This window comes from Nilaparvata lugens, chromosome 6 (genome assembly GCF_014356525.2).
Source record: "Nilaparvata lugens isolate BPH chromosome 6, ASM1435652v1, whole genome shotgun sequence".
Lineage (NCBI taxonomy): Eukaryota > Metazoa > Arthropoda > Insecta > Hemiptera > Delphacidae > Nilaparvata > Nilaparvata lugens.
This window is the reverse complement of record NC_052509.1, coordinates 50,116,468-50,141,593: the sequence shown is the minus strand read 5'-3', so window position 1 is coordinate 50,141,593 and position 25,126 is coordinate 50,116,468. Positions and strand designations below refer to the sequence as shown.

General features: G+C 34.1%; 1 protein-coding gene across 1 annotated transcript in view; it reads left to right on the top strand.

Moving 5' to 3' along the window:
• LOC111050083 (triple functional domain protein) overlaps positions 1 to 25,126 on the top strand; it is a 463,117-nt gene that overhangs the window by 353,618 nt on the left and 84,373 nt on the right. Inside the window, 3 exon segments of the mRNA XM_039431097.1 lie at positions 677 to 778; positions 1,373 to 1,512; positions 2,536 to 2,635. Of these exon segments, the coding sequence (XP_039287031.1) occupies positions 677 to 778; positions 1,373 to 1,512; positions 2,536 to 2,635 (342 nt within the window).

Genomic DNA, 25,126 nt, shown 5'->3' with positions numbered 1-25,126 from the left:
AAAAATTTTTGAAAATTAACAGAGAAAAATTCTGAATAAAATTATTTTTTTTCAAATGAATAGATAAAAATATTCTTCAATATACATTTTAGGACAAAGGTAGACCAAGAACGGTTGCAATATTAATTACATAAATCAGTTGAAGGATATTCCAATGTTGAGAATGATATCAGGTAAAGAGGTCTTAAATTTATGGCTACACAATGAGACTTCTCGACCACAGACTCACCAAAATAATTGATAATTATTAATCACTTGGTATCAAAGGAGAATGGATAAAGGAGGTTGAAAAATACAGTACTCAGTACTGGCTAAAATAAATAATATGATATTTGTCGTAGAACTAGCTTTTGATTGAAAAATAACAACTTTATGAGTGTCATGCTGTGATAGTAGTATTATATTGTAGTACTGGTTAGTTGTATTGTTATTTTGTTCTATAATTAACTTCAGTTTTTTTTTTCAATTTCATCGATTTATATTGTCTAAGCGATGTTTTTGTTTTGAATATTCACTGCCTGTGCTGTAGAGCTAATAGTTTTTTGACAAAGAATTGTATTTATTTACCGGTTTCAAGATGCACATCGTGTGAATTCTATTATCACAGTTCCAAACCGTTATGTTACAATGTATAATGAATATTCATTTCTTTAATGACTTGAATCACATTTTGCAGACATCAGAGCTGGGAGTGACTGAACATATTGAAGGCGATGAATGCAAGTTCGCCGTATGGACAGGTCGAGCTCCGATTTCAGACTACCGTATTGTGCTCAAGGTTCGTATGCTACACTGGCCTTACATAGTTAATTTATAATTGAATTTCGTTTTATTTTGAAGTGTTAGTAGCTCTCATTACTGTTAGTTTTTTTCAACAAATAGCCTCCACAATATCACTATTTTGACATGTAATACTAATACTTGAATTGTATTTTGTGTAATTTGTTTAATGTGATCCAACGAACTGAGAATATTCTTGTATAATTCAAGGCTGTTCATAATCATTTTTTTTGGAGTGATTAATTTTTTGAATAATACAGAAAGGCAGTAATGTAAAATGGTTTGGTTCTTCAAGACATATCATCATTTTATCTATGGTTGATTTTACTGTTCCAGAACACACTCATTTTTCAATGAAACTCAATTTTTTATCAAACGTTACTCAATAAAAATCTTCTTAAATTTTCATTTGCTTCATTCGAAATATCGTGACAAATGATCTGAAATAATAAAGGGGTACAAAAAGTGTTTAATTTTATAAGGTAATAGAGATTATTGGGTATTGTCGTTCCACGGACATGAAATTGCAATAGTCAATCATTGTGTGATCTATTCTGCATTGTAATAAATGATGAATTTGATTCTTTTGTAGGCCTCGTCACTGGATGGCAAACAGCAGTGGGTGAAGAAGCTGCGGGAGGTGATTCAGGAGACCTACTTCAGTTCTGCGCTGCCCCTCAGTCTGCCAAAGAGTCCTGCCAAACTCAAGCCGGGCAGTCAACGATCTAGCAGGTCAGAGAAAATCGTCTTATAAAATCTTACTTGTGATCAATCAATGTAGAATGTGAATAAGTTTTATTGAACTTACTGCATTTGAACGATAGAAAAATCGAATACAATATCCTGGAGTCAATATGATATTGAATTATACTGGTTGTATTTCAGAAGCCCTATGCTCACAGGGACAATAGTAGCGTCCGAATAGCTGGAAAATATAATTTTGACTATAATTGGGTGTTTTAATCATTCTCAATTCAACATTTTCAGCTCATATATATTTTTGGAAAGAAATTGAACTTTTAACTATCCACAGTAAGAATATAACCTATTTTTATGGACATGTCATTATTTATATCAAAATTTGGGAACAGAATAGTTTTGGGCTATGCCTGTTATTCTTCCCTGATCATATTCATATGATTTGTGATTGTATCAACAAATGAATAAATAAATAAATAAAATCAAATACAATCTCCTGGTTTCAAAACTTTATTATATTAGTAGCAGTTCATAAACCCCCTGCAAACAGGGCCATTATCAGCGTGCGAACTCCTTCTCACAGACATTAATTTAGTAGCGGCCACTTATGGCCAGGTCCAGTGGATGCCACTATTGTCCCTGTGTATCAGCACCCTGTGTGTCAGGGGCTTTATAGACGCTGCCAGTTACAATTCCTTACAAATACACATTTCTGATTTCATCGCCAGAGCAATAAAAATATTTTAGAGTGATTATTTTGAGGGTAATGGGTCACAATGCTGAAAGCTAAACGGATATGATATGAATGGGTGATAACTAGCATAGATCAAGTAGTGAATACTTCATCAAATCCGTACTAGTGTGCTTCTTGAACCCGTGGTCCCATGCTTTACTAGATGAGAATGTCCAATAATGTAGCATTTGTGAACGATGCTCTAGAGATTCTGTTTTTATTATGTCCAAGATTCTTGTTGCATAATGTCAGCTAATTTTCTTGGTATATTTGTTGTTGTATGTCTCTATGTAAAATCTATTTTAAATTCAATTTTTTTACAGGGATCTGGAGGATTCGGCATCATTAGACGAGAGTGTGGAGAATCTTGACCGAGGCTCTCTGGCGTCCTTTGGATCTGGAAATACGACCGACTCGGATAAGGTAGGGAATCGCTCACAAATTATTTTAATCTACCATCATTTATTAAAATTCTTCCACATTTCAAATATACAAGAGATGGACTTACTGCTACTAGACTCAAAATTACCAGTTTTATTTTACAAAATCAGCATTTCAATGAAAAATATCAACAGTATTGAATCCATCACATCCGCTAGTTTCATCGCTTGAAGAAATTTTCAACGTAGAATCAGAAGACCGAGATAAATATATTAATAGAACAGGGCTTGGAAATCAAATTCAAATTTATTTTATTGCCCAAGACACATTATATAAAATATTGTACAGGCACAGTCAATTTACATAAAAATCACAACTAAACACTAATCATAAAAAATTATCACATCATTCTATGCTGTCCAACCAATTTTGAATAAATAAAATTCTTAATATAAGAATTTTCTAACTTTTTTCATTAAAAGTATGTGTAGAATCTAGATAGGACAGACAATTAGTCAAATTAGAAATGTCAATGTTGAATTACTGATTATTTTAAATCCATTTGTAACATTTCAAATATTTTTTTCCAATATGCGCTGCTGAAACAGTCGTGTGAACCAAGCCGCCTAATAAATCTTTTCTATCTTCCAATAAGATTCCCAAAACCTGACGTATTACTCAGACATTAAAATCATATTATTATCTATGATTGGTCTGTAGGCGCCGCATTAAACCACAGATCCAACTCAGTTTACTTACTCTGTGATTAAACTCATAGCTTACTAACAGGGCCATAAATAATTGATTAATTCTCTTCTAAAATAGCTGTCGATAACTCGGAAACAAATGAAAACAATTCGCTATCAATGTTTCAATAAATCTACTCTAATCGACCTTTGTTCAAGCGTGTAATCAAAACTATTATCAGTTAAATTGTGAACTAATTAAATCATGTCTGACTTCAGTTCACTTCGTTCGCGAAGTGTTTGGATTTCCGTTTGTGACAGGAATTTTGTTTACAATATTTTGTGGTGTTGATTTCGTGATTCTGTTGAGTTGTGTTAGTTTGTGTTGTTGGTTTTGTGTGATTTGTGAGTTGACCATCATGCCTTTGTTCGTCCTCAACAGACTTTTGATTCCTTTTTATTGTGGATTAAATGATTTGGAGGTATGTTGTTCACGTTTCATCCTATTAGAATATTCTGAATGTCATGATCATTTATATTTTTGACTTGGAATATTAGTTGTAGGTTATTCCCGATGATTTTAAATCACACATTATTGAAGTATGAAGTATTTTGCAGTTGCTTCTTTCCCCATAAAACCTTTTTTATAAACACCCACTAGCTACGAAGCAATAGTACTTGGAGGTTCAAAAATTCATTGTGCCAAGTACTTTCGATCTTGTATTTTAGGAGTTGTCTTCCACCTAGAATTTTTATTATTGGACTTTTTAGAGTATATTTTTCTAGATTTCTGAAAAATCTTGTTCTGAATTTGTTCTGAATCCTGTTCTGAAAAATTTGTTCTGAATTTGTTCTGAATCCTGTTCTGAAAAATTTGTTCTGAATATCGAGTTTACTACTCGAGTATAATTTTCTAGAGATAGGCTTCACCTCTATTGTTCAGACAATATTTTGTCTACACTCATTCATTCAGAGGTTGAAAAACAAATCCAATTTTGAACTATCAATGAAATAAATAATTTGTATTATACATTATGAAATCTAGATGATATATTATTTCTTTAATTTTTAAAGTTTTTTTCTTACAAAAATAATAAATATTGAATTGATTAATCTTTGTTACTGTCATGATGAAGATACAAGAATATTCATGAAAATATTATTCTCCGTAGTCTATGGTATCCAAACTGGTTAGGGAACAGAGGAACCCTATACATTTAGTTGACAATAAAAATGTGTATAAATATAATATTCTATTGAATATGGTTGACAATAGAGCGTAGTGACACTATCTACGCGAACAGTCTGACAAAATATAAAGGACGATGGGATACAGGGTGTTGTGTACAATAATGGCCTCACACTCACACCTAAACACGGGAAGGCAAATTGCAAACCCTACCTAACGCTACCCTTCTACCCTATCTAAACCCTCCACTGACCACAGCGCAAACCCAAACCACCCTGTATACAAAGGTCGCGAACTTATGACATTAGCGCGTCCGCCTCTGTGCGTGTGTGAGTGTGTACACTCTGGCAAGGTGCCTAACTCCCACACGTATGTGAGTGCGCAATGGAAAAGGGTTACGACGGTGTCTCAGCCTCCGTGCACACACACACTCACACATGCACATACAAATACTTACTCAAACACCACATGCTACTTCGATACATTCTCACGCACACCTTCTCATGTGCCAGGCCTTTTACAGCCTACTTTCAAATTTAGAAGAATCTCAAATCTTAAATTAGATTAATAAGTGTTGATTTGTAGAAATGATTGTGTATTAGGTTTGACAAATGTATGAGTGTGATTGTTTCACTTCTGACTGCAGAGTGGATGACTGATTATCTTTGATAGTAGTTTTATGAGTGAGGCTGCATTTGTGACTGCAGATTGGATGCCTGATAATTGACCGAGCGAAGTGAGGTCTAAGATTCAAGTCGACGGTTTGGCATTTTTCTTAATGTTTAAATGTTTATATGTTGCGCAATTACGGCGAAACGCGGTAATAGATTTTCATGAAATTTGACAGGTATGTTCCTTTTTTAATTGCGCGTCGACGTATATACAAGGTTTTTGGAAATTTTGCATTTCAAAGATAATATAGAAGGAAAAAGGAGCCTCCTTCATACGCCAATATTAGAGTAAAAATCAGACTATAGAATTATTCATCATAAATCAGCTGACAAGTGATTACTCAGATGTGTGGAGAAGCCAGTCTATTGCTGTATTTCCATAAGGTCTATAGTTTCAATCAGGTACTTGTGGATGAGAATACTGCGTGAGGTCTACTGTTCACAGAACTACTAGTCTAGGAGCTTTTATAGGATATAATCTTGGAGCTTAATCTAGTAAGTGTTTCATTTGGAATTGATATTCTATTCGAATCGCTTTGCTTTAGAAAATATGAGAATTTGAAGAGGAATTGACCGACAGGGAATAGCGTTCCTCTTATAAGATCCTTGTCAAACGATTTTGAAAAACGTTAAAAATCATATTAGGCTACTTTTATTATTTATTGTTTGGTTTTATACACTTTAAAAATGTGAAGAAGATTTTTGAAACATTATTTATTTTAATTCCTCTAATTTACTTCCCATATCTTCCTTTTTGAGTAGAGACACAGATTGAAGCTTCTTATTTAATCTATGGTACAGGCTGTTAGAAATATTTTTAAAACTTGTAGAATCTTTTCCATTTGATATATCTTTGATTATGTTCTTCGCTCTTTATATTTATTCGTTTTTGTTCCCTGTTATTCTTGATAATTCTTCGCATTTTCTTTCATTTTCGTCACGTTCTTCCCATTCTTAGATGTTGTTTGACCAAGCATTGAGCATTGAGCCAGCTCAGGCAGCTGGCAGACCGACCCGGCAAAATTGTCTGAACGCCCTCTTTGAGTAAGCCAGTCACGTACTATCGTCCCTTCGGGTTTTCCAAGGCAATTTTCCCCTTTTCCCTTCTTCTTCCTCCTCCTCCTCCTCCTCCTCTCCTCTTCATCTCCGCTTTCCCTGAATCTACAGGGAGGAACTGGGCTGACCTAGCCGAATCAAGGATGCAGGAGATGGATGGAAAAATAGAGAAGAAGAATAAAGTGAGAAGGAGATGGATGGGTGTGTGAAGGAGAAGGATGTATTGGAGAGGTGAGGTTAGAAGAAGAGGAGGAGAGGGAAGCAAGATTAGCAGGACGGAGAAAAGGGAGGGAGATGTCTTTTATCGACTGCCAGCTTATTATTTGGTCCTTTATCGATTTCTATTTCACCTTGGAGAATTCTAAACTTATTGAAATTCCGTGCAGTTTTGCTCAATTCATTTTCACCTACTAGTGATGCATGCTGTATGCTCTATTCTTCAAATGTGCTTGGTGGCTATTCTTTAAATATTATTCATATCGTGCCTCGTATTCATCGTTCAAATTCTATCACCTTCAGAACACAGATATTGCCCCCCCCCCCCCCCAACAGAGAATCCTTGGAACATATAGTGAGTAGGTTTTTGATTTTGTATTCAAATTTTTCAAATAAGTCCAATATTTCTTAAGTTTTTAATTTATTGTGATACATTCTGTGATTCTTTTAGAGTATAACATCAACTTTCAAAATTCAAAATTTGCAAATCATTATTTCTGGACCGAAAATCAAGTGACGAAGCAGTGTGTGATTACATAACCTTGACTTTTGGACAACATTGACATTTTATCAAAATTTTTGGAGAGAAATAGTACAGGCTCTGCCTAGTTTCTCCTCCAATGTCATAATTGTATTATGATTATAGTGTTTTATACAATGAATGAATAAATATCCGTTTTTTCTGTGTTCCAATAGATCCATTCAAATAAATATAAATATTATTCATATCGCGCCACGTATTCATGTTCAAATTCTATCCAATCACCCTTTAGAACACACAGATATTGTTCTTTTGTTCCCCCACATAAAATCCTACAAAACATATAAAAAGCTGTTTCTGTACTTTAATAGATCCATTAGATAGCTTTGATAAGTAGATTTGTATTCATTTGTTGCCATTTGCATAGACGGTCAGGTCGATATGTGGATAGCTCGTTAGCGTTCTTCTATACCTATATCAATGACTAACGTTTTTTAACATTGCAAAGCTGTTGAGTAAGTGACATCGATCTTCGATCGTTAGGAAAAGTCCTAACTCCGCCTAATAAAGAATTTTTTAGGAAGAAAGTAAACGTAGCGGAGAAGGTAGCTGAGAGTGTTCAGAAGTATTGCATTTTTCTCAAATGTCTGCGATTCACTCTACCTTCGCTGCTCCACCATGTATTGACACATTTAAAAATACATGCATCATCACTTTTCAGCACTTTAAGCTACCTTCTCTGCTTTCTTGTACTTTCTTGAGTAAAGAAATAATAATTGTTGTTAATTTTTATATTTATTCATTCACAATTATCACAAGAACGTCAAAATTTGAGTTTCACTCAAATTACAGGTGACATGTCATGATCTAATTAAAAATCATTCCTATAGCTATCCTATAACTAAATATTGTAGATAATCATCTATTTACAAAGTCAAAAAATCTACTCTTATATGAATATATAACTCTTAAAATTTATTCTTCCACTATATAATAACTAATCTATTGATACTCTCTGGTATCTGCTTCCACCTTCGCCTGTCCACTATGTGTTGACCCTTAGTCATTTCGAGAAACGAACTTTTGTCTAATATAGGTTAATAGAGTTACAAGTTAGTTGATGTCCTTATATGCCCTGCAATCAACTAGTCACTTAACTGTATAACTCCAAGGAGTGTCTGGATTAGTTCGTTGAATTAATTTGTTAAGTAACTACTGATTATACTGTGTTTACTGAGGTCCACGTTGTAATGGCAGTGTTTGATTAGCAATGGTATTGCTATCCTTGTATGTAATTCAACAAAGCGGATAGCGCTATCTCGTTCTCGCTTTGCTCTGTTCTCAGATCGTCTTTTAACAATGTAGAATTAATATTTAAATTAACAAAATATTTCATCTTAATTATGAAAATTCATTAAACATTTATTGAAAAATATAATTTCTGGCTTAATAAAATATAATTGATCATTTTAAACGAGAATGAACCGTTAATATTACATCAATGGAAATTCATTATGAAATATTATTGAAAAATATGATTTCTTGCTTAATAAAATATAATTGATTATTTTAAACGAGAATGAACCGTTAATATTACATCAATGAACCTGTATCAGCTACCGTCCATAGAAGGCATTGACAAGACAGACGATCGGCAACATTGCTCTCCAATTTCTGTCCACTGCCATTATAACGTGGACCTCTCTATAGTTTAGAAAAGCAACAGTATCTCATACTCAGTAACTCAGTATTCTTGATTATCAAAATTATCTATTGATGCGAAGCCCATCTCCAAAATTATATTATTTAATGAATATAATTGATGTTTGAGTTATATATATTTGAGTGGGAAACTCAGAATTGTTATGAATTTTCTCCTTTGTCAACACCTTGAAGTTATATAACTTGATTTGTAGTCTCATTATTGTACTCCATGATTTCTCAGTGCAAATAGCAATCCCAGAGCGTTACTCTCTTATTTTTTGTATCTTTCAAACTGTCAGCATTCAGTATAAATAACATCAATGCTTCCCATTCAATCAATGCTGACAGTTTGAAGTGAATCTCACTACAGAGACAGCGACAATTTTTGAATGTAGTGTTGTCAGTATTCCCCATATAAACTACATCAATGTTTCCTTTTCAATCAATGCTGCCAGTTGGAAGTGATTTCTACTATAATTTATAACACGTTGATTTCTGTTATTTCTGTCCCTAGCAACCAATTACAGATCGAATTAGCTTGCATAACACACTACTTTCAACGATCCCAGATCGCATCAATATTTTATTCCATTGCTGCTGCTTTTTAGCACAGAGAAACGTTGGAGGATTTATTATACAATCGACACTGGTGCTATTTATGAAACGGTGATGACAACGGAATCATCTCTGAATGGAAGCCGTGTGGTGGTTGATCATCGTCATCATGATGATTGTAATCATAGTCATCATCATCACGAACTGGGAGCTGGGACGTTGAATTCAATTCGGTCTCGCGCCACAATCATAATTATAACTGAGCGTACGGATTCACCCACGCTTTTAGAGGGAGTCTCTCAAAGGACTGACCCCGGCAAGAGAGGGAAAAAGAAAGAGAGAGAATGAGAATGGAAAGAGAAGGAGGAGAGAGAGAGTGATGGGGTGATTGTGTGTGAGAAGAGAGATTGAATGCGGAGTAAACAGAATATATAGAGAAGCAACAGGTTAAAATATTGTTAGGTCTATCCACCACCACAGTGACTAAAATCAGGCAATACAACGGAAAAACTGTAAGGCTCCCGTTGCAAAACAGCCGGTTAAATTTTAACCGTGCTTAATTTCACGAGAACCAATCAGAGAAGCCGTATTTCAAAAATCGCCTTCTCTGATTGGTTCTCAAGGAATTAATCAAGGTTAAAATTTAACCGGCTGTTGTGCAACCGGCACAAAGCTTTCTAATGTTGTAACTTGTAATTATTGTTTGTAACTTGTAATTTTTCGTTTGCTATTGTTATTTGATCTTTGTTTGATCTTGCATTTGTATTATTGGTAAATATACTTCTGAATTATTCAATATTCATAGTGCATTTTCGTTGTCTTTCGCGTTTTGTGAGTAATTCAGTTTAATTAGTGATATATTAGTATATGCGATTAATTCAGTTCAATTAGTATATGCGAATATATTAGTATATGCGATTAATTCAGTTTAATTAGTAATATATTATTATATGTGATTTATTAATTTGATCCCTTCTTTCCAATAAAAGTCTATTAATTAAACATTTCTCAACATTTATTATGCATTTTCGTTAGTCTAAACGTTTTGTGAGTGTTTAGTTTGCGATTTATTAATTTGAGCCCTTAATTTCAATGAAAGTATTAATTTAAAACAATCTCATTTTCAATTAAATTATATGTATTGAATATAATATCAATTGCTCAACATTATTCTACCTCCTTGTATCTTACACCGTAGCCCACTATCACACACTAATTAAAAACGAAATGGGGCAGAATACGAGTAATCACTATAATATGGAATATAATGAATTATATGTAGATAAAATAATTTTGTTCTGTAAAACTCTTGAGCCTGACACTTCAAAACAATATGATATTGTTCTTGCTATTATGCTAGCACTTCGTTCCAGGGCATGCCATTGTTGGAAGAATAGGAGGCATCTATTTATAATGAAGTGGCGTGATAAGGCCTTATCGCTAACACCTGCTATAGTATAGTATATATAGATATAGAGTACAGGGAGGAGAGAATCAAGCGTATCTATGAAGAGAGTGTCGTCTATTGACTAAATGGGTGAGAGGCTTGTATATTGCTGTACATACTATATTCATATATTACTATGGAGAGAGGTCGGCAAAAGCTATTGATGCTCGTTGCATGAAGATGATTATGATAACGATGATGATGATGATGATGATGATGATGGCTATAGATAGACTGCAGGAGTATGGAACTCAAAATGATATCGATAATGATGATGCCAATGCTAATGATGATGATGATATTATTGAAATTATATCTATTATCATGCAGATTATAATGAAGTAGTCAGGATGATGGTGGTGATGATGATGATGATGATGATGATGATGATGATTATGATGATTATGGTATATATGAAATAGTATATAAGAGGATGAGATAGGGATGATTATCATTGGAGTAGAAAAAAGGAGAAGAAGAAGAAGGTAATATAAAAGGAGGAGAAGGATGTGATCGAGGAAGAAAAAGAAGAAGAAGTGGTTGAGGAGGAGAAGGAAGAAGAAGAAGAAGAGGAGGACGAGGAAGAAGAGGAGTAGGAGTAGGAATAGGAATATAACCTGATGATGATGATTACAAACGAGTAATGTCGATGAAGGGGGGAGCGTAAGGAAGAGGAAGTAGGAGGAGAATGAAGAGAGATGGTGATGATGATTATGATAATGATATTCATCGTTGTGACACCTCTCCAGCGATCGATAGGTGTGAAGAAGGGTTCTTGCTATTTTTAGAGATTCCCAGGAATTGGCGAGGTTTCTTCCTCTATTGTCTTCCACTTCTTCCTTCATGTTTATTCTCAGATGAATATGATAACGGTTGTTGAAGTAGAAGTTGAAAAATGTTGAAGTTAGAGTTCAGAAAGAGGAAAAGGAATATGGTGGAAAAGGAGAGGAAAAAGAAAAATAGTGGAAAACAAGGAGACAGAGTTCGGTTGTTATGATAGATGAGAAGGAATTTATGGAACTTTGGTAAGCAGAAGAAGAAGAAGGAGAAGAAGAAGAAGAAGAAGAAGAAGAAGAAGAAGAAGAAGAAGAAGAAGAAGAAGAAAGAAATAGAACAAAAGGAACAAGAAAAAACTGAAATTGTAAAAAACAATAAGAGAAGGAGTAGAATGTTGTGAAAATGAGAAGAAATCTAGTAGATGTGAAAAATTCGAGGAAAAGAGATTGATTGATTGAGTACTTTATTTATGTAGATTACAATATATACTGGCTTATACACTTATATACAATAGCTTACAATACAGCAAAATTATAGGGAGTGAGAATCAAGACGGAGATAGAAGAGATGATTCTGATGAAAAGGGTGTAGAAGCTGTGTGGTGAGAAAGAGGCAGGGAAGAAGGACATTTGAAGTGAAATATGAAGGAGAGAGAAAAGAGATGAATGATGGCGATGATTTCCTTGTATCACCCTCCTTCTGTGTCCCTTCTCTTGAACGATCACTATCCACTTTTATTATATCTTCTATCTTTTTCATATCATCCCTCCGATTAAATTATTGTCTCCATCGCCCCTTGTAACATGTGCAACGAGAGTACTCAGCTATAGTGAGATTCCCTTCAAACTGACAGCATTCACTGTATTGCTTCCCATTTGACCGATGATGACACTTGAAGTGAATCTCTTGTCTTATCATGCTCTTGAACCGATTCAGGCGATATGAGCACTTTTCTCTCTTCATCTCAGCACGGGGTGAATAACTATTGTGTTCTTTCTTCTGTGATCTCAGTATCGAACCGAACCAAAACTGAACCAAAGCTCCGCCAATTTATGTAGATGCATAACAATATAATTATCTATAGTTATTATATTACAAATTACTTTTTCATATCATATACAGTTCAATAATTATTTTCTTAGTCTATATTATGTAAATTCATCTATAATTTTGCTGTATTGTAATCTACATAAATAAAGTACTCAATCAATCAATTGAAATATTTTAAATTCTTTTTCATCAAATTGCAATATTGATGAAGTATTAAACAAATTAAAAAAAGTATAATAACTTTATTCTCGCAAAAGAAAGCACAAACAATAATTACAGAAAATATTAAAAATGAAATAATATGTAAACAGAATAGCTATTCAGATCTTATTGTGGCAGGTACGCGAATAAAAAAAAAAATCAAATCTAAAAGTATAAACTGAAATGAAATTGAAGAAAATTTAGCATTTTTCTAAAAGCATCTATGTATTGTACAGTATATCCTAAACATTTCTATGATTTCCATGTATTCTTATCCTGTTCTACGTAACAGATCATTCCTTGTCAACAGATGCCGGCTTTATAGAAGTTGATTTTTACATTGAGATCAATCCAAATAAGTTGATCTTGATGCGAACTAGCCCAACTTGACTGCGAATCTAGCCTTAAGCCGCGTTTACACCGAAGTTTCAAACAAAAAGTTGCAAACTTTTATTGCAAACAGCAGTTGCAAACAGTAGTTTCAAATAAAAGTTTGCAACTTTTATTTCATGGTTTTATTTCCATGTTTCATGAAAATGTTTTCAACCTTGATTATGACTCGCCTATGTTCTGGTTCCTGGGATCAGTCCTTCCGAGGATGTCAAGTGTCGAGGATGTCATTTTAGCCGCGGCGGCGTGTGTCGTGTTGTCAAAGCAACGTAGGCCGAGACGATACTGGGTGAGGCCGTCTCTGAATTCCAGAGCTACGTACAGTGGAAACGACCTGTTGGACGATTTAAATAGAGATGATGTCGACCCTCTATCAGGTGAACTGAGAACGGACGGAAGTTTTAAAAACTCTCTAAGAATGACCAGTGAGGATTTTGAATATATAACTTTAATGATTGGTCACAAAATTTCGAAAATGGATACGAATTACCGAAAGGCTATTTCTGTAACGGAAAAACTAGCCGTAACCTTGCGTTTTTTAGCTACCGGAGATTCATACACAAGCTTGAGTTACCTGTTCAAGATATCAAAATCAACCATATCTTTGTTTGTACCTGAGGTGTGCGAGGCTTTAATAGATCTTCTGAAGGATAACATAAAGGTAAGACGTTATAAGTAGACTATACATAGCCTATATTTGTTATTTTGACAGCCATTTTTAAATAATATAATATAAAATATTGTTGTTAACACTCAGAACCTGTTTAAGAACCCCCCGCTCTCGCCCCTAAAGGTCCTAGGGTATTTTATGGCAAATATATTTTTATAATTTTAAGCAATAAATCTACTACTGGTATTTCGCTTTATTTGTACCAGAAGTGTGTGCTGCTCTGATACTAGACGCTAATGCTTGTATTATAGAGTCGAGACAGGGTGGTTCGAGTGATCACGTGAGTGAGAGTGGAGGTGGCAGCGTAGGGGATGGCGGGGAAATGTTTCTGTTTCGTGTTTCAACGGCACATAGTGACCGAAACTAGTGTTGCAAACAAAAGTTTGCAACTCCCTTTGATCTTTACCGACTTCAGGTGGAAACAAAAATTTCTGTTGCAAACACTGAAAAACTGTTTGCAACAGCGAAATGTTTCGTCTAAAAATGCGCGTTTTTAGAGATGTTTGCAACTCGTGTTTCAAACTCCGGTGTAAACGCGCCTTTATGTCGGACCATGAATAATGATTTGGAGACTTCGAATTTTGAAGGCTGACATAATACTTTAAATGAATCACAGAATGTATCACAATGAATAAAATACACCTAATAAATAATATTGCACTTAATTGAAAAATTTGAGTACAAAATCACAAACCTACCCACTATTAGTCAACTGTTTTTAAAACTTGCAGCATTCCTTATGAATTTCATTAATGCCCACTTTACATCCAATTCTGAAATTTTGAAGTGAATCTAACCATAGAGTGGGGTGGGTAGAGGGAGGATGGTAGCGGGTAGAGGGTAGATGGGAGAGGCTACCTCTGTCAGGTGGGATGAATTGTTTTGGATAGGATCCATTTGCTTTATGTGTGATTTGTTGGTGGGATTGGACCTTGGTTAATCGACTTGCTGCAAAATCCAATACTCTGCTGCTGCTGCTGCTGCTGCTGCTGCTTCTCAATCAATCTGTTCCGAAATTGATTACTATTCGGTTAGTGTAATTCAGAGTTTATATGCCTGCATCGGTGAGAGCCGGTTTCAATTGATTACAATGAATGTGACAAGATTCGAATATCCGCGAGAGGAATAATTCATTAACTGCGATATTTTATTCATCGAATACTTTATAATGAGGATATAATTGTTTTGAATGATTATAAATTGCAGTGGATGTGGCGATATTGATGTTCGTGAAGAGAAATTTACTACAATATTCCATTTATTTCGAATTGAATACTTTAATAATATAAATATAATGATTTAGAATGATGATTGTCACAACGGGAAACCAATAATGAGAACAGTTAATGAGAAACTAGAGTAATTACAAGAAATAAATTCGATTAACTATGTAACATAATGAGATTCACTTCAAACGTTTAGCATCGCTAGATAGGAATCTATTGATGTTATTCATGAGAAATGCTTACTGTAGAAAGTGATAATCACTTTATTGAATAAATAATCACTATATTGAATAAATAATCATTAAAGTGGATAAATAATCACTTAAGTTCATCACATAATTTAAAGTTCTAATCTGCACTTCACGTTTACATTTTATGAATTAGTGCTTTGTAATAATTACTTGTGCTATCTCTATTGAATACAGTACCTCCTTAATAATAATAAATTATTATTTAGGCCTATTAGATGAGCACTGGGCTCTTGCATTTTCTAATCACGTTATGAACTAAATGTTATTAATAGTAAATTAGAGCTTCCTTATTACTCGTGTTATCTCAATTAAATACCTCCTTCATAAAAATAACAAATTATTATTTAAGCCTATTAGATTAGCACTGGGCTGTTTTATTTTCTCACCAAGTTATATGTACGAAAGATCACTGAATTCGTATTCCAAATTTAGAACTCAAAAATGTGCGTCAGCTTACCATTTTGACAATAAAAACTACGTTATTATAATGTTTATCAAGTAACTCCTTTAATTTGTTCAATTTATTAGATGAGAAGCTTTATTTTCTAAACAAGTTATGACGGAAAAATCACCGAATTGTTATTCCAAATTCAAAGCTCAAGAGTGTGCTTTAACTTACCATTTAGACAATCATTAAATCTTCCAATCAAAAGTTCCTTTCTATGATTTGATCAATTCATTAGATGAGAATTTGTATTTTCTAAACAAATTATGACGGAAAGATCACTGAATTCTTATTCCAAATTTAGAGACGTCAGCTTACCATTTTGGCAATTAAAGCTTCGTTATCATAAGTTCCATTAAATTATTTTCATAATTTGAACAATTTATAAGATGAACCGTTGCATTTTCTAACCAAGTTATGAAGGGAAGATCACGTGTTTGTAGGGTGAAGTTTGGGGGGTGGGGAGGAAACATGCCACACATTGACCTGTCAAGTGGTTAAGATTCATTTGCTTTATGTGTGATTTGTTGGTGGGATTGGACCTTGGTTAATCGACTTGCTGCAAAATCCAATACTCTGCTGCTGCTGCTGCTGCTGCTTCTCAATCAATCTGTTCCGAAATTGATTACTATTCGGTTAGTGTAATTCAGAGTTTATGCCTGCATCGGTGAGAGCCGGTTTCAATTGATTACAATGGATGTGACAAGATTCGAATATCCGCGAGGGGAATAATTCATTAACTGCGATATTTTATTCATCGAATACTTTATTATGAGGATATAATTGTTTTGAATGATTATAAATTGCAGTGGATGTGACGATATTGATGTTCGTGAAGAGAAATTTATTACAATATTCCATTTATTTCGAATTGAATACTTTAATAATATAAATATAATGATTTGGAATGATGATTGTCACAAACGGGAAACCAATAATGAGAACAGTTAATGAGAAACTAGAGTAATTACAAGAAATAACATCGATTAACTATGTAACATAATGAGATTCACTTCAAACTTTTAGCATCGCTAGAGAGGAATGTATTGATGTTATTCATGAGAAATGCTTACTGTAGAAAGTGATAATCACTTTATTGAATAAATAATCACTATATTGAATAAATAATCATTAAAGTGGATAAATAATCACTAAAGTGAAAAAAAACTAATGGAATAATATATTTATACTTGATGAAGGGCAGAATTTAAAGTTCCAATCTGCACTTCATGTTAACATTTTGTGAATGAGTGCTTTGTAATTACTCGTGCTATCTCTATTGAATACGGTACCTCCTTAATAATAATAAATTATTATTTAGGCCTATTAGATGAGCACTGGGCTGTTGTATTTTCTAATCACGTTATGAACTAAATGTTATTAATAGTAAATTAGAGCTTCCTTATTACTCGTGTTATCTCAATTAAATATCTCCTCCATAAAAATAACAAATTATTATTTAAGCCTATTAGATTAGCACTGGGCTGTTTTATTTTCTCACCAAGTTATATGTACGAAAGATCACTGAATTCGTATTCCAAATTTAGAACTCAAAAATGTGCGTCAGCTTACCATTTTGACAATAAAAACTTCGTTATTATAATGTTTATCAAGTAACTCCTTTAATTTGTTCAATTTATCAGTTAAGAAGTTCTATTTTCTAAACAAGTTATGACGGAAAAATCACTCAATTCTTATTCCAAATACAAAGCTCAAGAATGTACTTCAACTTACCTTTTAGACAATCATTAAATCTTTCAATCAAAAGTTCCTTTCTATGATTTGATCAGTTCATTAGATGAGAATTTTATTTTCTAAACAAGTTATGACGGTAAGATCACTGAATTCTTATTCCAAATTTAGAGACGTTAGCTTACCATTTTGACAATTAAAGCTTCATTATCATAAGTTATCATTAAATAATTCATATAATTTGATCAATTTATAAGATGAACCATTGCATTTTCTAACCAAGTTATGAAGCGAAGATCACGTGTTTGTAGGGTGAAGTTTGTGGGGTAGGGAGGAAACATGCCACACATTGACCTGTCAAGTGGTTAAGATTGAGAAGTGTGCTTGTTGCACAGACCTGAGTTGGACGCAATTGGCTCTCAACTGGTGTAGTAAGAAGATCCATACTAAACTGTCAGAATTCGTTGATTGGGAAGCATTGATGTTATTCATACGGAATGCTGACTGAAGTGTAGCACACTTTGGGAAAAAGCCCACAACAGGTGTGCAAATAACCTTTTGCCGGCTGGCGCAAGTTCAGGCTTGAATACAAGCGGGTAACTAAAGCCCAAATGGGGTGCTCTCTTGGATTCAAGTCAAGAGAGAAAGAGCGAGGATGTAGTTGTTAGACAGAATGAGAGAGACTAATTGCATTACAGGGTTGGGAGAGAAATGGATCTCTTCATTCTTGTAGACTCATGATTATGGGTTGTATTCATTCACGTTAATTTTATTAATCTGCCTTGAAGTCTATTCAAATATAAAATAATTAACAATGTAACCCATCACTTTCACGAATTATTGAATTTTGACAAGGTAATATTTAACAATATTAACATGAGTCAATAAATGGATGAAATATCAAGTTAATATACTCATGTTAATATTATTATACTACCGTTTCAGAGAAAACGGGAAATTTTGAAAGTTAAATAATTTCAAGAAAAACAAATCTTTAAATAAAGTTTTTCATATTATTCAATAGTAAAAATAATGCAATTTTAGAATAAATAATACCGTACCATTTATTTTTCGAAGATGACATCTTGCAGGTGTGTTCCTTTCCTATTCCTGTAGTCTCTTTATCACATTGTCCACGGTTTGACGTAACATTACAACTGGAATTTCAAATCGCTTCTCGAATCTTGGCTTTCAATTCTTCCGTTGTTGCAGTATTGAAAGCCAAGATTCGAGAAGCGATTTGAAATTCCAGTTGTAATGTTACGTCAAACCATGGACAATGTGATGAAGAGACTACAGGAATGTTTGCGTAGAAAAGGAACTCACCTGCAAGATGTCATCTTCAAAAGATAAATGTTATTCTAAAATGGCATTATTTTTGCTATTGAATGATATGAAAAACTTAATTTAAAGATTTGTTTTTCTTGAAATTATTCAACTTTCAAAATTTCACGTTCCTCTGAAATACCCTGTATGTTTCAATAAAAGTTTTATCATATCAATTATTTGAAAACTATCAGTTAACCCACAGGCTAAGACAAGTGAACACTTGACAAACTGAAAGCTTAAAAAATATTTAATGGGCCTGTAACCATCCTCGGTAAATTAAGAATCTTTATGCAAAATTTCAAGTTAATCAGTCCAGTAGTTCAGACGTGATGATACGTCATTCGTGAATTTACTATCCCGTACGTGTGTAAGCCAATTCTTTCCTAGATAATAATGATAGAGAAAATATGATATTTGATTATTCTCTCCATATAGATTACATTATAAACCGTGGGTTCCAGTTGAAGATATTTACGAAAAATCAGGTTTGAAATCAGGAAAAAATATATTTTATGAAATTCGAATGAAGCATTATAGTTGTATTCGACAGCATAGAGATAAGGTAAAATTTAGTTTTAGAAAGAGAGAGGTCTTCAGTGATTAGTAGATGAGATGAGTATGGTAGAGGTAGAAAATATGCCTTAATCACGCCTAGATTATCTAATCATTGGAAACTAATCGTTACATGAAGAGTGAGGTGGCTCAAAGAAAGAGGGTTAGATAAGAGGATGAGAGAGTGTTAGAACGAGCTAGCGTGAGAGAAATGGGTGTAAATGAGGGAGGGTGAGAGAGTGAGTAAGACAAAGAATGTAATCGAAACAGAGAGTGGCTGTGAGGCGTTGAGTAAAGGGGTGAAGTGTGTATGAGAAATACCAAAGGTCAAATTTAATGGGCCAGGCCCTATTTTGAAGTCAGCCTGTTATAACTACTGCTATTGAACGAGCACAGACCTGTAGATTTCAAACGCTGTACATAATATGTATATCTATAGATTGCAAGTGGAGTGACATAGTAGCTGCAATGCAATTCCCCAATGCACCAAGTGTCCTGTCCTGTCCTGTCCTCGATAGGAGCAGTCATCAAGTAGAATGTTATGGAATAGGGAAGGTGTTTTGCAATTGGAAAATTAGGGTAGGGGAATTGAGGTAGAAATGGATGGGAAGACCAGGTCGAAAGGGAGGTTTAGATTAGTGCGGGTAGAGGGGGGTTTTTAGAGTAACTTGTTGCCGTTTGGGGGGGGATTGTTGGTAGGGGGATGATTTGGAAGTCACGCAAACCCATTCGTTTCAATCAGCTTTTGTTTGTTGCTGACTGCTCTTTTTGTCTGCTCGCACATCATAATTATTAACCACATTCCATCAGGCAACATTCTTGTTAGGTTCGTTAGAGAATTTACACTTTTTCCTGGGAAAATTTGATGGTGGTTTTTGTAATTTGCTAGTGTGGTTTTTAGCACTATGAATAAATGAATAAACATCATCAATATGCATAAGGATATTCATGCTTGTTCCGTCGTCCATTTTTCCTTGGTCATTAATACCATAGATAAAGGATAAGCATAAGTTAAGCTTTCTTGTCTATATTTATTAATATAATATTATAATAACTTTCCTTATCTATATATTTCTCATCTATATTTCTTGTCTCTGGTAATACTTATTTGAGCTGTTTGTTTTTGATAATTTCCTGCTTTATCTGAAACTATTCCATGAATTCTACGTAGTATGGACTGACAGTATTCCTAGATTTGAAATTCAATTCAATCGCACTAGGATAATGTTTTGTTTATTAATAGATCGAAGTTCATATTCATTAATCAGGTATTTTCCACATTTTTTTTATTTTTATTAAAGTAAAAGAGTATCAGTAGTCAAATCGAATTTTTTCTATTGGTCTATAGTCTACACCTTCAATAGAACACAGAAAGAGTATCCAAGTATGATTTTACTGCAAACTGAGATTCTCATAGATTCATAGTGGCATTGTAGAATGATTTCTATTGGCTGACATGAGATGGACCCTCAACAAAATGGCGGATCTATGCAGCTGTAGAGTGCTGTGATCACTGTTATTTGACACGCCGACTCATGGGGGAAGCTAAACAATAAGAATCAGTCTTTATATTGTTGATTGATACTATTATCTTTAATAATATTTATTGGTAGTTCGTAGTTTGGATTCATGATTTTTAAAATTATTGGTGGAAAATTACATGATCTGTCAGTTGTATTACGTGAGTCAACACCATAAGTGAAAATATGACATATTCATACTAATGTTTTCACAAATCACATACTATGTAGTAATTTTCAGCTGGATATTCATCATTATTTAATAGGTTCAGTTTCTGGTTCCACTAGACGAAGTTGTCAGATTGAAGTTTCCAATTCTAAGATAGCTTAAGGTTCCAGTTTCACATAATATGCTGCTCGAATCGGACAAAACTATGGAATTCAATCTTCAATTTTGAAATTTTCACCGACTAGAAATTCACCAAAAGTTTTCAACTCTTTCCTGTAGTGTCTCGAACTCGTAGGTATATATTCCAGCTTCACATGTTTAGTCGATTCAGTAGAACATCGTGCAAGTTCCACGTATTTCAATTTATTCTGGTTGAACTGGAACCAGAAAATTTGGGAAGCTAATTCTAAATTAACTCTATTAATGAGTTTAAGAACTATAAAACTGAGTTAATCTCGAATGAACTCTAACTGAGCAGATCATGCCCTTTAGGCCAGTCTGTTAAGCCAGTCACTATCAGTTCAACCACCCCTTGCAGTTGATATTGGCAGTTTTCTTTTGCCAAGTACACAGTCAGACAGCTTCTAGACAGCAACGTCAATATTCCACGATTCTCAACCTTTTAGTCTCTTCTTTTATGAGAACCCCTTCCATTTCATTCCGACTGCTAGCTTCTTATTCTTTCCTCCTCCTCCTTCATTCTTCTCTTCCTCCTCCTTCAATTCATCATCAGCTTTCTTCTCATGCGAGGAGGGCAGACTTTATTCCCGTTCATCGAACGATGGGTGGATGAACTCTGGCTTTTCCAAGATGCCAACTGATAGAAAATACTTGCCGCTCTTGTGTTACAGTTTCTACGAAGCAATTTTCGTGTTGCGTTTTTTTAAGATGAAATACTGTATTTAACTGACATGTACTTTGTTGCTTCTCCTCTTTCACTCGTCTAGCGTGATTCTTTCATTATTTTCTCAACTTTTCAATCGGAGATGAGGGAAATAATGGATCAGAATATGTTGTGCTAAGCTGTGGTAGCTTGAGCCCAGGTTTGAAGTTAGCTACATCTCACAAAAATTATTTTGTCGAAGTGGTTCTTGGTTTTAAATTGTCGTTGAGCTGTGATGTTTCAATTCGTTTATAATCATATTGTCAGTCCTTCACTTCAAAGGCCGGTAGACCTTATTCAAATCTCTCGACTTGTCAAGGATTCGTTTTTGGTTCTTGAAAAATGCATAACACTGAACATTGTTGTAGTTTATTCCATGGAACAAACAATATGGCGATTGAAATTTCTAATGTAATTCAAGTATGAATGGAGTCATCATAATCATCAATGAGGAATGAATATTTGCAATGAGGAGGATTTGCACAGTACTCTTGTACATTAGGGAAGGTGTATCCTATCAAACATATTGCAATGGAAAACTATTGAGGAGACAGATCTTCTTGACTGAATTTATCTGACAAGATTCTTTGTTTTCAAGTAGCTTCTATAGTTTCTATACTCATCGTTATTCGTTGGCAATAATATACGGTTTTTCTTTAAACCCCCATATTCATCCGATGGAAACATGATGTCGATTTTCAAAATAGAATATGGAATTTTGTAATTGAATTTGAATATCAATTTCAATATTTTTTAATCAAGTCAATAATAAATAAAATTAATTTTAATATTTGTCAATTTTTCTCTTATCTTCAATGCAAAGAAGGAGATCACCTCTATCATTTTGCCGTTAGTTAGTGTTTATCTTTACCTCTATTGAATTGTCCCATTTCCACCATACTTGATGTGAGGGGTTTGTAGCGAAGGAACTATCAGCCTAATATTCATACAATAGCTTACCAAGAATCACCTTTTATAGACAATTGAACTCACTGTTTTGCGAATACGGTTTAATCTTGTCAAGATAAAGTTACGACTGTTGTATGCGAACTGAAAGCTCTTCTCAATGAAGAGAGATGATAGCTATGAATGGCCAGTGCTACACAATTGGCTTTCCTTTTGTAGATGAGAAGCCTCGATTGGCATCAATCTGTGCTTGTAATAGCTTAGCTCTAAGAAGCTATCATCAATCAGTTGAGAACGTTGATAGCATATAAAAACCAAACTTGACATAGACGCGAGTTATTTCTTTCAACTAGAATCTACGTAATGAATTCCGTAATTACTCAATAAAGTTAAACACTGAAAGTATGTGTGAATAATGCAATGTTTAAGTAGCCTTATCTCTTGTACAGAAGTATCCAATATCAGAAGTATTGTTTACCAAAATTTGTTGATAAGCTTAGTTCAATCAGTTTTTCTTGTCGGGTTTGATATGATTGAAATTTAAATCTTAAGTGTCCGTCCATATATTTCTCAGTATCTATGGTTGCTTACCACCTTGTTCTGTAGCATATAAAATTAATTGTTTTTTAAACATATTTTCATTCAATATTTTGATGTGGATAATGCAACTTTATTCTATATAATACCACAGACTAAATAAAAAAATGGTTTAAATCAGTGATACTACTCTTGTGCCATGAACTCTACGAAGATTCACTTTTTGTGTTGTTGAGGAGTTGATATTGTGGTAATTATTCATATTAAATAAAAAGACTAAGAAATTGTCAAAAACTACAGATTTATTGATAGTTAGAAAGACCGGTTTCGGTTGTTACACCATTGTCAATCTGATAAACTGATGTTTATTTTTGGATCCCTGTTATGTACTTGTACTTGTACTTTTACCTCCTATCCACTCAGATTTTCAAAATACCTAGGTGACAATTCATTTAAAAGTAACATTGCGGTACCATACAATATTATGATGCTACTATAATTGAGTGTCCTCCATACCACAACTGAACGAACACCACGTTATCTATGATTATCTATATCACTTCATAAACAAAGTCATTTTAAGGAATGCTCACATTTGGAAGTGATGCTGACAGTTTTACGGTGTGTTGATGTGGTGGTTGTAGTCAGAAGCCAGGCTACGGGGGCAGTAAGGGGCGGAAACATGTTAGGAGGCGGCTGCGCCGTAATGCCGCCTCCAGCCTGCACTCCCACCACCTCACTCCCTCTCTCTCGCTACCTCCATCATTGCTTATCTCCCTCTTCTTGTCTCTTCTCTGTCTCTTAATTCTCTCAAATTCATCGCTGGCTCTCTCATAGCCTCACACTCTATCAATGCCTTTATCAGCACCTCTCTTTTAATCGCTCTATCCCTCTCACCTTTCATCCTCCACTAAGTTATGATCATCTATCTCACTCACTCTCTTTCATTTCACTATCTTTCTTTCCCTCTATTTATATTTATGTCTTCACTATTTTATCTCACTCTCTTTATTGCACTTTTTTATATCTGTACCGTTTATTATTATTCACCACCACTCTTCTTTACCTAGTGAAATTCAGTTCCTGGTGACTCAACTGTTAACATTGTTTGACTGAGAAAATGCGGTGTGAACAAAAAGGATAGCTGATATTAATAAGTGAATCTCACTATAGCATTATCACCTGATAGTCGGCTCTCTTTATATTCTCTCTTATATATTTTGCTACTCCTTTCTCGCCTTTTCTGTATCTTTTTTTGTCTCTCCTTGTTCTACATTCCTTTTTTCTCCTTGTTTTTCACCTAATTTCATCAACCATCTACATCTTTTCATCAAACCTTTTCAGCATCTTTGCCGTATCCTACTTTATCTTTCCCTTCTTCTTCCTCCTCAATTCACTTATGCATTCTTATCACTTGGGCTCTGATACTCCTTTCTCTCTTCTAATCCCCTCGTATCACATTCATTTTCATTTTGGTAGAGATTTATCATTATCACATTCATTTTGGTAGAGAGTTAGTGGGGAGGATATTTTTAATATTCTTCCCAAAGAATGGACATTGATATGTCCAAAGCTCCGCCAATTTATGTAGATGCATAACAATATGATTATTATCTATAGTTATTATATTACAAATTGCTTTTTCATATCATATACAGTTCAATAGTTATTTTCTTAGTCTATATTATGTAAATTCATCTATAATTTCGCTGTATTGTAAGCTATTGTATATAAGTGTATAAGCCAGTATATATTGTAATCTACATAAATAAAGTACTCAATCAATCAATCAATCAATCAATTCATTACCACCTTCAACACATTTCTACCCTGCCTTTAATCTTCTTCCCACTCCTACAGCCCCTTGTCTCTCACTGTTAACCCATACCACTTTTGCAGCACTCGCTCCACCATCTCTTAACTGATCATC